Source organism: Corapipo altera, unplaced genomic scaffold (assembly GCF_003945725.1).
Source record: "Corapipo altera isolate COAL_440 unplaced genomic scaffold, ASM394572v1 23, whole genome shotgun sequence".
Taxonomy (NCBI): Eukaryota; Metazoa; Chordata; class Aves; order Passeriformes; family Pipridae; genus Corapipo; species Corapipo altera.
This window is the reverse complement of record NW_020884878.1, coordinates 17,594,284-17,608,702: the sequence shown is the minus strand read 5'-3', so window position 1 is coordinate 17,608,702 and position 14,419 is coordinate 17,594,284. Positions and strand designations below refer to the sequence as shown.

Sequence of the window (14,419 nt, the reverse complement as noted above, 5' to 3'; positions counted from 1 at the left end):
CACCACCAAGAGCCTGCAGAACAGACCATAAGTACTCTGGCAATATTGAGCACACATGTATGTGGCTGATCTTGTTGCTCTGGGACATGATCAACTGCTGTATTTTATGTGCAGTGTTTCTCCTGGCATTGGCCCATAGTGTTCTCTGTGTGATCATAAACAGTTTTTATGGTATTTTCCAGTGACTCAGTATAAAAGGTTCATAGAATCACAGAATATGGTGAGTTGGAAGGGACCCGTCAAGATCATCAAGTGCAATTCCTGGGCCTATGCAGGACACACCAAGAATCACACCATGTGCCTGAGAGCGTTGTCCAAACACTTCTTGAACTCAGACAGGCTTGGTGCTGTGACTTCCCTGGGGAACCTGTTCCAGTACTCAACAACCCTTCAGGTGAAAAACCTTTTCCCAATATCCAACCTAAACCTCCCCTAAATCAGCTTCATGCCATTTCATCTAGTCCTGTCTTCAGTCATGAGAGTGAACAGATGGGTACCTGCCCCCCTGCTTCCCCTCGTGAGGAGACTGAAGACCTCAATGAGGTCTGCTCCAGGCTGAACAGCTGCTCCTCATACGGCTTCCCCTCAGGACCCTTCACCATCTCCACTGCCCTCCTCTGGACGCTCTTTAAGAGCTTAATGTCTTTCTTATATTGCAGTGCCCAAAACTGCACACAATACTCAAGGTGAGGTCGCCCCAGTGCAGAGCAGAGCAGGACAACCCCCTCCCTCGACCGGCTGGTGATGCTTTGCCTGATGCCCCTCAGGACACGGTTGGCCCTCCTGGCTGTCAGGGGACTGCTGACTCATATTCAATTTGTTATCAACCAGGACCCACAGGTCCCTTTCTGCAGTGCTGCTCTCCAGCCTCTCATTCCCCAGTCTATATACACAAAACACAAACGATCAAATGGTGTTAAATCACTGGTTTATATCAACAAACATACTGCTACTTTTCTGTTACAAGTGAAGAGCATCACTCCATCTGTAACATCTAGGAACTTGATAGACAAAGATGAAAAAAAAAAAAAAAAAAGAACACCTTACCTAAGTTGCTCAGGCATGATTCAAGTGCTGTACAAAGGCCACAGGATGGTCCTTCATTTCATCCAAGAGAGGCTAAAGGAAGGAATAGCCCTCTCCAAGCTGCTGAATGAAAGAACATTTTGCTCTGACAGATACCAAGCCCTATTGTTCTGTCTCCTTGCAAGATTGTCCTGTGCTTGCCATGCTTACGTAAGGCAGTTTTGCAGCTCCCCCCCACCCAGGAGCACACGCTCTCTCTTTTGAGAGGTGGCTGTTTTCTGCTCATCTCAGGGCCCAAAGTAGCAACAACTCTTCTCCTTACCCTGATCAACTCTGCTCCATGCCTGCTCACTGAGAAAGCACTGCTTGGACCACAGTGGCTCTTTGCATTACTACTCCTTCTCCTCTCAGCTTGGGCTGCTCTACTGTAGTCTGATTGTTTCTTTTACCATTTTGACCTAATAAGTGCTCTGGGGCAGTGAATAAGTAAATACAGACAATTAAAAGACCAAGCTTGAATATGGAGCAAATTGCACAGCATTACAATATACGCTTCATAGGAAATATGCAGCCCTCCTACGAGAGCAAAATCTTTGGCTTTAATTACCCCAAAATAATTTTGTCCATCATTCCCTCTCAATAGAAGGAATGGACCAAGTAAAGGTGCTTTACCTGGACAATTTAAAAATAAAACTCAGAACTCTACTAGTATTACCACACAAACAGCCATTTTGTGTCTCTTCAAAGAGGTATCAAAATTAAATACAGCAGTATTCTTAGAAAAGAGAATGATTTCATGTTAAAAGTATTAAAATAAACAACAGTTACTGATAAACATATTTTAAAATTCATCACTGATGGATTTAACTTCTTCCTTGTTCAATTCTGCCACTACTTGAGCAGAAAGTGATCACTAGTACCATCATGAGTCACCAAAACATGCCAAGGAACTTCCTAACAATACCTTTGCAATAGCAATAGCAGCTGACAAGCTACATTTCTCTGGGGAACCTTGCTACATATGGTTGTAATACCAGTGAACCAACATGCTGCTACTAAGAAACATTTCCTGTATATTTATTGGTTGTATTCCAACCACTTCGTATTTATTCTGCTTCACATTTGGATTAGAGAAAAAACTTTTGGTAGTCACTGAAGTTTTAATCACCTACACATCCCTACAATTAACAAATATAACATCCAATTCTTAATCTGTAGTAAAACCCTCTTACTGACTACTAGGTGTGCACCATGTTCAAACAAAAGTTCTGACTGCCATTTGGGGTCCACCTTTTGTAGCACTGCCAAGCCACTGGAGCTGCTGGCCAGCTGCACCCCCACTTGTGTGAGTGAAGGAAGCACTGACTGCTGGTGACTGTAGTGGTGGTAGGTTACCCTGGCTAGGTGACAAGCCAGCTGTGCTTTTGGCTCATTGCAACTGACAGCTGCCCTCTAGTGATGCAGATGCAGCAGAAGAGTTGGAAAAGTTATTCACAAAATAGTAACAGATTATTTTCACTTCATTTTGTACCAGCACAAAAGATCAGAACCATGGCCATCTGAACCTGGCTCCTGGGCAATTACCAGCTGTGATGTAAGGGCCCAGCCTGATGCCTGCACAGAGCAGGCCTCCCAAACACTTAGAGAAAGAGCAGATGCCTGGGAACAACCAGGCAGTCACAACTACCTTTCTCCCCTGGGACAGTGGGGAAGAAGGGTGTGGAAAGAAACCAGTTCATGTCTGAAGAAGAGCCATAATAATTGTGCCTTGGTTCTGACGCATAGCAGTGCCCATCAGGCGGTACCAGGGCTGGGTGGCAGCCTGCTACACTCACCATTACCTGCCTGCCATCCCTGCCCCTTCCCTTTTCTTCAGCTCATGTAATAGACATGAAAGAACAGAGTCTTATTGCGGAGGAGAGAGTATGAGTTATCAAATTTGAGCAGGTAGATGCCCTCGCCTGGGTACTCATGGCTGCCTGCCTGCACCTCCTGATGGCTGTTCCTCCGATACACAGGCACGATCTCTCCATAGCGGTTCCGCAGATAGCTTTTGGAGCCCCTTTCCACATCACCAGCAGGGGAGAGTCCTGAATGGAGAGAGGAGATAAGTAAGTAGGCCAGAACCTGTTAAGCCACTAGGCTGCCCAGAAAAAGACCAACAAGGCTGGAATGCAGCACAGACATGCAGCCATACGGAAGGCTAACTATGACAGCATTACCTACAGCGTCTCCTCTGACCTTTCTGCAAATAATTCCCACAAAGTCCAGTCTTCCTTATCATAACAAAGGACATACTAAGAAGCAGTTCTTTTGGGAATACTGATGGGAGAGTATTCACTTGCCTGCCAGCCCGGTCTCCTCTCCCTGAACTTACATTTTAGACACCTCACTGCTTTTATACACATAACAGCAATCCAGCGATACAGCCCTGAAGCAGAAGAAAGGTGGGGTAAGCTCTTATCTACAACCTCATTGGGTTTATGTCCTCAGTTCACTTCTCCAAGAGGATTCCTCATACGAGAACCTACCCCTCTTTGGATGGCCTGCAAAATTCAGACGCTAACCCCACAGCTACACTGGTCACACATAGACTGAAGGCACAAAACAGGCAACATTGCTGTGTGTTTCACAAGTACAAAGACATGGGTAGCAATGCTTTCAAATGCAGTCAGAAGGAGCTACTGATGTACCAGAGGAAAAAAAAGAAAACAACAAAAAACCAACAACCAACCAACCAAAAGAAACCAACCCAGAAATAAAATCTTTTTGCCTCCACTCCACCAAAAATTTCTCAGTCCGAGAGTCTAAGAAAAACAGTCAGGGTAAAATTTGAGACTTTAATCTTTTTATCAGCAAGAACCTGACTGAGTGAATTTTGATTTTATTTTTCAATGTGCTCAATTTTAAGAATGCTTTTGGAGAGAACACCCACTGATATATGCTGAAGCAGGAAGGGCTTTCTTATCACAGTCTAACCAAGAACCCAAAAGGCTGCAGAGATAGCAAATGGTTTGAGTAAACAAAGTAGATGGAAATTATAGCATCTGACAGACACTCTCAGCAGCATAGCAATAAGCACCACAAATTAACCTTTATAAGATATGCACTAACCTTCAATTTCCTCATCTTCCTCTTCATCCTCTTCATCGCTGGATTCACTGACCTGAACAGTAATGGCTGTGTTAGTAACCGTGGTCCAGTCAAAATAGACTCCAAACCCAATGTCATAGTCATCTGTAGCAAACTCCCAGCAAATGCATTTCCCATCAGGGTGGGTTGGCACACGGACTGTCACCACTTCGCCTCGCTTCACCACCATCCGGCCATTCTTCTCCTTTCCCATCTTGGCTTTGAATTCCTTCATCTTCTCAGTGGTCCACATGGTGGGTGCAGCAAGAGGGGGAGGCTGAGCTGAAACAAGGGAAAAGATCACAGGCTCACCTGTCTTTTCACTACTGACAAACTGTTATCTGAAAACAGTGAAGCTATTTCTGATAAGGCCTTTGCATTCTGGGGTCTGCTCCCAAAAGCCCTGGATGTGAAGTTTTTCCACTTGCTAGCCAGGAGCCCAAATTTCCAGCAGGAATTAGAAGTGTTTCCAGGACAGTCTCTGCTCTTCTCTAGCCAGGGTAGCTGCTTAAAAAATTACCCAAACAAATGTTTTGCGTTCAGGACTCACCTTTCCTCTGCTCCCCAAGGAGGTCTGCAGTCTCCAGCTCAGCCGAGAGGATATCTACAGCACCAGTGTGATCTGACTGAATCATGACTATATCCCCTACTCCCTGAGGTACATGGTAGTTGGTTACCCAAACACCAGCTTCCTGCACAAAACACATAAGAAACATTGTCACAAACACCATCCGAGTTAAAAAGTCTCTGGTTGGATTTGAAACAACTCATTAGTAATTCAGGCATCTTTATGAAACCAAGTCAGACATGCAGAAGCTTCTGTTAGTGTAAAAGAACTGGCTGGCTCCAAGACATCTCTAGGCATTGTTTCCCCCACAGCACCAAAGTCATGAACTTTGAAGTCAAATACTGCATTAGTCTCACAAATTACACACCCCTTGACCTCCCTGGGAATCCTCGGGCAGGCACATCTTTGCATCTGCTTCAGAGTTAATTGTCATCCTCAACAAAGCAACAGCCCTATAGATTTTGCTGACTACTCTTGGAAAGAATTCTTAAGACACAATCTCTCTAGGGAGAGCTTTTCAGCTCTGTGTGCACCTAGACTACAGCCACAATGAAACTGTCATCGCTGCATCTGAGAGTCCATCTAGTTTACTAGGCCTCTCTCCTCATATATGCAAACTCACAGGTCCTGAGCTGGGTGTCATTTGCACAAGTTTTCCTGACTCTATCTGTAATGCAAACAAACTGGCTGCTCGCAAGAAAAAACAAAAGACTTTCAGTTTCCTCTTCCATAAATCTGCAAGAAGGGAATTCCAAGAAGCACCAGACAAGAGGCAGAAGGTGAAAATTACCTAGCAGCCTTATAGAGTAAAAAACTGTAAGGAAGCGAGGAGCAGCCAAACACACGAGATGGATTTTGCAAATCAGACTTATAACATTTACTTCCCCACTAACGTATAGAAAAAAAATGTAACTGAATCTATGTCAATACTACTTTTACCTTAACATAACCCTTAGAGCCTCAGTCCCATAGCCTTAAGCACCAAAGTAGGGTGGGAAAACTCTCACTGCGCCTCTGTCCTTGCTTTCAGACATAAGAAACATCCACCTACCTTTTTGAGGGAATGGATTTTGTCAGGCAGCTTCTCTTCTAGTTCAGCCACTTCCTGGTCCTCCAAAGTGTCAGCTTCTTCCTTCGAATCCTCTGTCGTTCCCGCACTCAGGTGTGACCCAATCTGTGACCTTTCAGAGAAAGAGAGCACTACAATTCACTACTTGCACCCAGGGCACTGTCAGCAGAGGAATCACTCTGCTCTGGAACTCTAATTAAAATGAACTGAAGAGAATAAGCCTCTGTGGTCACCACCTGCCAACTGCACGAAGAACCCTTAACACCCCAGTCCTGCCATCTCTGCGTGACTATCTTCCATGTGAGCCAGAGAGAGCAACTTCAGTGGAATACTCCTTATTTACTGTCCTTTAAATTGCAGAAATTCACTGCACTCACCCCACAGCATGCTAGCTCACCAACACTGTACTAAGGGCAGACATCAGCGCCAACTTTTCTGCCCAAGAAGGGACAACTTCTTTTGTGTCAGCTACTGCATGACATCTGCATACTCCATCAGAGGTCATCTGATCAATGAAAGAACTCAAAACAGTTTTGACAGCCATCCTGAGAATGCCATATATTTAAGTAGCCCATTATGCCTTTCCAATAACAAGCCCAACAGATACAGGGAGCACCCAGGTGTCTCTGCCATATTCAAATACACTTCCCACAGACAAGGAAGCTGTAAGACATACAATGGCAGCACAGTAATAGCAAAGAGGTCCAAGTACTGCACTGTAACAATAGGTCATGTGTAGCAGGAAAAGAATGGGCAAGAAAGGAAACATCTTTTGCATTTATTCTCAGTTGAGGACTTTGTTCTAAATTATATTGAAAAAATGGTGCATTTTTTCAATGGGAAAGACTTATCATCCCAAATGAACTCAGATGGATGCCAGCAGTGTCTGTCCTCTGTAACACTCTCATTATATACGTGAAACTTACATGAGAAGCAACCTAGTATTAAATACAAATAGAAACAGCTGCCCTTTTGAAAAACAACGCCTTCTCATAGCACTATAAAACCAATGTCAACTGCTTTAGTCTAAAAGATCAGAAACTTGAGAACACAGCAGTAATGGAAAATATATGCATTTCCTCAAATGTCTTCTTTCAGAAATGAGAAATACTGTCATTAGCAAGAAAGAAAACTATCAGTATAGTTTGGAATAGTTAAAAAAAAACCAAACCAAAACAAAAACACAGTTCAGATATATTCCTTCCTGAATCCACAGAGAATACTTGAACAGGGTAAATGTGGCTCTTGTTTCCAAATCTTTACTCCCATGGCAGTACAGAAACATAGCCATTTTTTATTTAAATTCTCTCAACAGTGTGATTTCCTCTCCTAGAACTGGCACGATAGACCAGAAGGTCTGTAAGTACAATTCAAATGAGCTGAATTTCAGGATCAGAAAATGGCAGCAGATGAACAAGATAAGAAAAGAAGGAACACTTGGGAGAGAATAATTTTTTAAAATAAGAATTCTTAGACTTCTACGCCATCATTTTCCAGCCTATTTGCCCCTTAGTTTAGCAGTTGTGTGGACTCACCTAGAAGGGCTATTTGGTCACTTGCTACCATAGATGCACACATCTCCCTCAACATAGGAGCTAACAGCTTTGGAATTTTTTCCTCTGGACAACACGGATACCTCAGAGTCTCATTGAAAGATTAGGAAGGGCTACACAGGCTTTACAGGCAGACTTACAAAGATAGAGTTCAGCTGATTCCTCCTCACACAACCCTTCTGGATCATCTCCATCCCTTTCAAAGGAAATCTAACTTAAGACAACTTTGTTAGGTAACTTCCACAGGTATCCATCATCTACTAGGGCCACTTTGCTCATGGTCTGTATTGATCTCTTAAAAGAAAAACAGAGGATATTATAGGGAGATGGAATTTAGAGTCAAGAAGGCTGATACATAGGTCATCAGCATCAAGCCAAGATGACATCAAACTGCTCCCTTAGTAAGTAGGGTAGTTTGTTGTAGTTTTTCTTTCCTGGATTTATTTCCGTATTTCTCAGTGAAGATGTGGTTTACTCACTGTAATTAATTCATACATTTTTGAAACCGTATCCTGTGCATTGAATGTATAAGGGCAAATGAAACTTCACTGCATATGTGCTTGTAACCAGTGAAATTACTTGGCCACAAGCACCACATGCCCAACAGATACCAACAAGCCAAACATCTGACAACAGGGTTGACAGGCAGCATTAATGGCATGACACAGAAAACAAAGGATGAAGAAAAAAGCCAAAATATTGTCAAGAAAACAGTAAAAGGTGTTTTCTTGCTCAGCCTCCATCGGAATTAGACAGTGGGAATGCTCAATTACTAAAATATCCTTCAGATGGAACACTGAAAATTTTCCACTGAAAGTTTATTAGCTCTTACAATGGACTACAAAACCTTGCAGGGTTCTTTTTGCACTGAATGACTCTCTGATTTGAATAGCTGAGCCATGAACTACACCTCATAAGCTTTAAAACAACCTCAAAGCCTGTAAGAACAGGCCCTCCCATGCTCATTCCAGTATTTACTGTCCCAAAGCAGACAATTCAATCTCCAGTCCCTTCCTTTTACCTGCACAGAACAAATTGCCACACAGAAGAGGTCACAGGGGTGAAACAGACTGTCATGCATGTGGGCCACAACACACAAGAATTTTCCTACCCGCTCTGCGAAGTACTGGACTCCAAAGAATCAACTAGCTGATCTGCAGGCTCTGTCTTTTGGGCTGAGTCTTCATTTTCTAACAACAAAGAGAATATAAGAAGAGAAGGTGAAATAAATGTTTCATGTTTATAATACACTGACAAGAGGAAAAACTGCAGCCAGCACTCAAATGTCCACAGCTGTGGAACAAAGAGCTGTGCCAACCAGTTTTTCGTGTTATAAGCTGTATCTAGCACCTTGCAGAACAAAGATTTTTAATTGCCTCAACCCTAGGAAAGGGTGAACAAAAACCTATGCATGTTTTTGGTACAGACCTATTCTCAGAAGCAGGATTCACTCAGAAACCACCAATCCAAGCTTTAAGAAGGACATAACAAAGCCAAATTTCATCACGTAAAACTGAGCTGACAAAGCCCTCGAAAAAGCAAACATGCAGTGGTTCCCACAGGGCACTGACGAGATGGAAATTCCCAGGCCCCTGCTAAAAGGGCTGTCTATAAAGATGGCTCTTGATCTCCCCCGAGTCTCCTGAACTCGGGGAAAGCTCTGTCCCCACACGACTGCGGTACACGCTCCACGGCCCTTCTGCCCGATTGCATTAAGGCAGCGAGCCGGGCACGGACAAGTTCCAGCTGTCGCAGGTCGCCGATGATGCCCCTTGGAGCCGCTGGCCCTTCCCAAGAGCCGGCTGGAGCTGGGAGGCACCTCTAGCCCGGGGCCCCGCGCCCGCGGCAGAGACCGCACGGCGGGGGCAGCCCGGCTCAGGCGGGACGGGGTCTGTTTCGCCGGGGAAGGCACAAACCTCCATCAATCCTCGCTCTTCCCCCCGCAGGGGGCAAACGCCAGGAACTCCAGCTGCAGACCCAGGCGCCCGAGCACAGGTGTGCCGGCGGGGGAGCAGGTGAGCTCGGCAGTCCAGGTACGCCCGGAGACCACAGAGCCATCCGAGAGATCTGCCAGCGCGGAAATTCGGCTTCTCCGCGAGAAACGAGGGAGTTTGCTTTCCACCCTCCCCGTAAGGCCAAAGCTAAAATACGCGCCGGCAGGCTGCCCCTTCCCCTACCCAGCCCGTACCTGCGGGGCCCCGGGACGCGGTGCCGCCGCCCGGGGGCTCGAAGCGGGAGCCGGCGGCGGCGGAGAGCGCGGCCGACATAGGCACGGCTCGGCGGGACGGCGGAATCACCCGAGCGGGGCCGAACCGCGGCGGCCGGCCCGGCGGAAACACCCGAGCGGGGCGGCGGAAACACCCGAGCGGGGGAGTGTGATCCCGGCAGGAGGGAGATGGTGGCGCCTTGGTGCTCATCCCTCAGCCTCCCCCCTCGGCAACGCAGCCAATCAGCATCTAGTTCTGCAGAGCCGTGGGGCGCGGGCGGCGTTGCAGGCTGACAGCGCGGAGGGGGTGGCGGAAGGGAGAACGAGGTGCGCCTCCGGAAAGTGGCGGTTACCATGGTAACGGATCCCGGAAAGACGCCGGAGCGGCCTGGAGCCTGATACTGATGGAGCCGCGCCCGGGGCCCGAGGGGCGGGAGCCTGAGCCCAAGCTCCAGGGCGCGGGAGTGCCGCGGTCCACCTGCCCCTTCTTGACCTGGAGTGCCGAGGAGGTGGCGGAGTGGGTGGCACACCTTGGCTTCCCCCAGTACGAGGTGCGGGGCTGCCCCCGCCTTGAGCGCCCCCTGCACCGATGGCCCTGAGCTCTGTGTGTGTGTGTGCGTGTGTGTGTGTGTGTGCGTGTGTGTGTGTGTGTGCGTGTGTGTGCGTGTGCGTGTGTGTGCGTGTGCGTGTGTGTGCGTGTGTGTGTGTGTGCGTGTGTGTGTGTGTGTGTGTGTGTGTGTGTGCGTGTGTATGTGTGTGCGTGTGTGTATGTGTGCGTGTGCGAGCGTGTGTGTGAGCGGCAAGAGGGGCGGCAGTGGCAGAGGGCGACCCGCCTCTCCCTCCGCTCCCCTGCCCAGGAATGCTTCAGGGCCAACGGCATCACCGGCCGTCGCCTCATCCTCGCCAACTGCTCCAACCTGCCCGCCATGGGCGTCACGGACTTCGGCCACATGCAGGTGCGCCTGGCGGGTCCCGGGGCTCCCTCAGCCCCCTGCCTCCCCTCGCTGACCCTTATCGCTGAGAAGCAGGCTGGGCCATGACCTGCCTGCCAGGCAGATCGTGGATTCAAAGAATGAGCCTGGAACTGGACAACCAAACTTGTTCAGCCAAACAGTCACATTTTAGAGTCTTTTCAAGTACAGATCTTTAACTGGCTGCAGCTGGGGCACCAGAAGTGCACCAGGAGTACTTGACCTTTCTTTAAGCCTATGTTGTTCCCCTGGGCTCATAAAACTGCTTAGCAAGATGCACAGACCTTTTTTAGATACCACTCGGAATTTTTTTATAGTAATTTTCCACTTACACATTTGTAGAACTTCTGAAAATCTAGTCAGATTTAACCTGCAGCAGTTGAGCCACTGATCTCAAGCGGCAAAAAGGCCACTCATTTTTACTTCCTTGTTTTGGACATTTTCTTTTCAAACCTGCATATTTTTTTAACAGACACTGATGGTTAAGAACTGACTTTGGGGGTTACAATATGGCCTTCCAGAGCTTCCTAAAGGTTCAGAAAATCAACAAGTTGACTTAAATTTCATAAGCCTTCTTCCCTTCCCTAATGGAAACCTCAGAGGGACTTGGGGCTGCATTTACAGAGCCAAATTGTCTGTTTTGCATCATAATTTGATGTTACTTTCCCCAGAAGACATAGGTAGAAGTTCAAATAACCTGAAAGGGAGAAAAATCCTTATGCTCTAATGACTAGAGTATTAGCACAGTTTGATTTGTTCTTAAGCACCAAAATGCTATTTCACTACTGTTCTGCCTGGCTGCACAATCTAAACTATTTGAAACGATATATGCCACCAAAAAGACTGACTAGAGCCATGAGTTTGCCTGCTGCTTTGAGAGGAAAGCATCAATTTACAACACTTAGGTTTTCAGACAGCAGCCCTTCAAGAATATTTCAGGTACAAGCAGATAGAACCTTTATAGTCATTTGTGCTTACCAAAGGTGGCAAGAACTTTATATCCTTTGTAAGCCTCAGCCTCATATTGGGATATAGGGATTGTGTATGGTGGTAATGCAACTGTTGAGAAATACTTAGCCATGGGTTAAAGGTACCAGCTATAACCTTCCTCCTGTAGGAAGTGAAATTCCTCAGGATAAGTGATAGCCAGCATAGTGCAGCAAGCTTGGAAATGAGACTGTCTCTGTAATGTTTTCCAAATCTTGCAAGTAAACTGGGAACATCTCACAGACTTCAGTGGAACCTAGATGTTCTTGAAGGTTATGCCTTATCCTGTTAGTTATTTGTGTTTTAAAGAACTTTTCTGTGATGAAATCCAAGCATGCAGAGCTCTGCAGGACGTGGCCCTGTGAGTCTTTCAGGAAGTGTACGCTAGAGCAGGTGAAACATTAAGGCCATCACTTCCCAACAAGAAATATAAACTAAAGGCTGTGAGCAGTTGAAACTGATACAGTTACTATAGAAATAAAAGTTATAGCATCAGCTCAGTGAGACAGAAACTGTTTGCAGTTTAGGGGAAATGGCAATTTGGTAGAGAACTACACAGCTAATTATGTGGAAGCAATGCAGCATGGACAAGTGACATTACTGCTGTTTTTATCCCCACTGTATTGGTATTTTGTATATCAAAACCACTGAAGATACCAGTGTGGTGTTCTTTGTTTATCACACAAAGTAGGGTACTACTCTTCAGAGTCAAGCCCAAGTTGGGAGAAGATTTTGAGCAAATACTATGAAAAATCAGTAAAACTTTGAGAATTGTATTTTGAAGCTTCAGTCGAATCAGATGGTTACATTCTCAGAAGTGACTTCAAAAATAATGGCAAGGCTCTGTTCACTGACAGTTCCAGGTCTAGCTGGCTCACACAGCCATTTTCCTAATGAGCAATATGACTTACTGCTAATTAGTTTTTACTCTTGTGTTTAGACTCTGCTGTTGACTTTATAACTTAACAAACAGCAATGATTTTGAAATAAGCAGGAGAGATTGCAGCTCATTCACCTATAACTTGCTTGTTCTTCAAGTGCAAAGAGGAAAATGGAGATATTTATGCCACTAAGAGACCAGATGTGATGTCATCCTCCACAGTAATTCTGGAGAAAAAGGGATCTGCTCTGCTTTTACAATGTCACATGGGGCTTATGGGTTCAGATCCCTCTTATGTTGCAACTTCAAGTGTGAAACTGTTCCAAAATTCAGAAATTCAGTTCTTTTTCCTGCTGCTCTGACACAGAATGTATAGTTTTAGCTGTTGCCCTGTGAAATGAGAATTTGTGGCATTTTATCTTGTATTTCAGGAAATTTCACGACATGTGCGAGAGTTGCTGGGGATTGAGGAGCCTCTCTTCAGCAGACCCATTGCCCTCCCATACAGAGACAACATGGGTCTCTTCCTAGAGAGAAAGTCCCAAACAGGAAAGAAAGCAGATGCCCTCACTTTCACAGAGTTTATCAAAAAAGCAGGACTGGAGTCCTATACTACAGTTCCTCCTTTGCCACAGTCCCAGACCAGAGTGGAAGCGGATACAGTTCCTTCTTTGGAAGGATCCCAGACCGAGGTGGGAGCGGATGCTCTCCCCGTCTCACAGGACACCCAGAGGCAGAATTAGAGACTCAGGCTGCACTTCCACCTTGTAAGAAGCCCAGCAGTAACAGCAGACTAGACCCTTATTACCTCGCAGATTGTCCAAGGAGGTGCAGTTCTGCCTTTTCCCAATTATAGAAAAGGCCACCGCAGCTCTTAGACATTTGATTAGACCAAACACATCCCCACATTGTCTCTTTCCTGCAATCCTTCATTTGCTTATAGGAACCAAGTGAAGCAGAAGCTCTAGGTCAGACCACTGTCTGTCTTTCACTTCTGCTTCACAGTTGATTAAAAAGACCAAAAAACAATCATATGCATATTTTAACCACAAGTGATTGACGACAACTTGCCAGATGCTCAAGTGAGTAGATTTCTCCCAGTCTTTAGTGCCGGCAGACTGGGCTCACTTTGAAGCCCAAGTGTATGTTATTGTATGTATGGCACATACAATAACAGGCATAACAGATGTGGCTACAGCTGCTGTCAGCCATCATAATTAAGTGAGAGGCCTCGTTGCAATGTGCACAACTAGTCCCTGGCCTCACCACAGAAATTATTTCCTGTGAGGCAAAACCGGGAAGGCAGTGTCTTATCATGGTAAACAGTACTGAAACACGATAGCTGGTGGCAAGAAGCATGAGAGAATACTGTAAGCTGAACCAGAGAATTTAGGGAATAAAGCTTGCTTTCTCCTGGGTGGATTTGGGCAGATTGACCAGTTACTTCCTTTTTCCTTGAATGATATATCACATGGTCTGTGATGGTGAGGGTGGAGTGCATTATTACCAGCAAGGAAGTAGAAGTGCTAATTAAAGCCTGGCTCAACAGAAAGAGTGCTCCTGACTAAATCATTAGTATGTTGCCAGGATTCAATGGCTTCTTTGAGATCCCCCACGGGGATTAAAAAAATAAAAGGATAAAAAAAGACTGGGCCCAATCCTGTTTAGTTTGTTACACCAAAGCAGTAGTCACTACAAAATATATGTAATTTTTTCTGTAATTCAGTTTTCTATTGAAGCTGCAACAGAAACACAGTGAAACTGAAGCAGTTCATAGGCCAGGAAGACTATGTAATAAGCAAATTCAGACAAAAAAAAAGAGAAAAGCTCAAGCAGCCAGGGGTAAGTGGGTTTGTTGAACAGTCTAGAGAGTGAAACGTGTAGAAGAAAATGTGTACACAGGGTTGTTACCTGGAATAGTTTGAAAAGTCCGAGAGCGAACAGTGCTGGTTCTCACACCCCTTAGTTCCATGAGGAGGCTGGGATGAGATCTCAGCAAAGCATTCTGCATGGGCTTCATTATGGTT

The 14,419-nt window shown here is 45.7% G+C and overlaps 2 protein-coding genes across 3 annotated transcripts; one reads left to right on the top strand and one right to left on the bottom strand.

Moving 5' to 3' along the window:
- Positions 1 to 1,194: 1,194 nt before the first annotated feature.
- Positions 1,195 to 9,640, bottom strand: TMED8 (transmembrane p24 trafficking protein family member 8). 2 transcript variants are annotated; one of them, XM_027638054.1, is made up of 7 exons: positions 9,537 to 9,640; positions 8,460 to 8,538; positions 5,778 to 5,907; positions 4,709 to 4,850; positions 4,319 to 4,440; positions 4,141 to 4,192; positions 1,195 to 3,116 (listed from the first exon to the last, which is right to left on the bottom strand). In XM_027638054.1, exons 1-7 carry the CDS (start codon positions 9,613 to 9,615, stop codon positions 2,899 to 2,901), a joined length of 822 nt encoding a protein of 273 aa, XP_027493855.1. In that variant the 5' UTR covers positions 9,616 to 9,640; the 3' UTR covers positions 1,195 to 2,898. The 2 variants fall into 2 exon arrangements, with proteins under 2 accessions (XP_027493855.1, XP_027493854.1); XM_027638053.1 differs by having other exon boundaries at positions 4,141 to 4,440.
- A 219-nt stretch (positions 9,641 to 9,859) lies between these two features.
- SAMD15 (sterile alpha motif domain containing 15) lies at positions 9,860 to 14,272 on the top strand. The gene is made up of 3 exons (XM_027638055.1): positions 9,860 to 10,105; positions 10,412 to 10,510; positions 12,824 to 14,272. Exons 1-3 carry the CDS (start codon positions 9,959 to 9,961, stop codon positions 13,133 to 13,135), a joined length of 558 nt encoding a protein of 185 aa, XP_027493856.1. The 5' UTR covers positions 9,860 to 9,958; the 3' UTR covers positions 13,136 to 14,272.
- Positions 14,273 to 14,419: the final 147 nt, after the last annotated feature.

What these genes read in the sequence shown, in the direction of transcription:
- TMED8 (XM_027638053.1), bottom strand. Translation starts at nt 9,615, where the DNA reads ATGTCGGCCGCGCTCTCCGCCGCCGCCGGCTCCCGCTTCGAGCCCCCG. An exon ending in CCTTGGGGAGCAGAGGAAAG is followed by an intron (nt 4,441 to 4,708) that starts GTGAGTCCTGAA and finishes CCCTTGTTTCAG; the next exon opens with CTCAGCCTCCCCCTCTTGCT. An exon ending in GGAAGATGAGGAAATTGAAG is followed by an intron (nt 3,117 to 4,140) that starts GTTAGTGCATAT and finishes CTCTCCATTCAG; the next exon opens with GACTCTCCCCTGCTGGTGAT.
- SAMD15 (XM_027638055.1), top strand. Translation starts at nt 9,959, where the DNA reads ATGGAGCCGCGCCCGGGGCCCGAGGGGCGGGAGCCTGAGCCCAAGCTC. An exon ending in TTGGCTTCCCCCAGTACGAG is followed by an intron (nt 10,106 to 10,411) that starts GTGCGGGGCTGC and finishes TCCCCTGCCCAG; the next exon opens with GAATGCTTCAGGGCCAACGG. An exon ending in CGGACTTCGGCCACATGCAG is followed by an intron (nt 10,511 to 12,823) that starts GTGCGCCTGGCG and finishes CTTGTATTTCAG; the next exon opens with GAAATTTCACGACATGTGCG.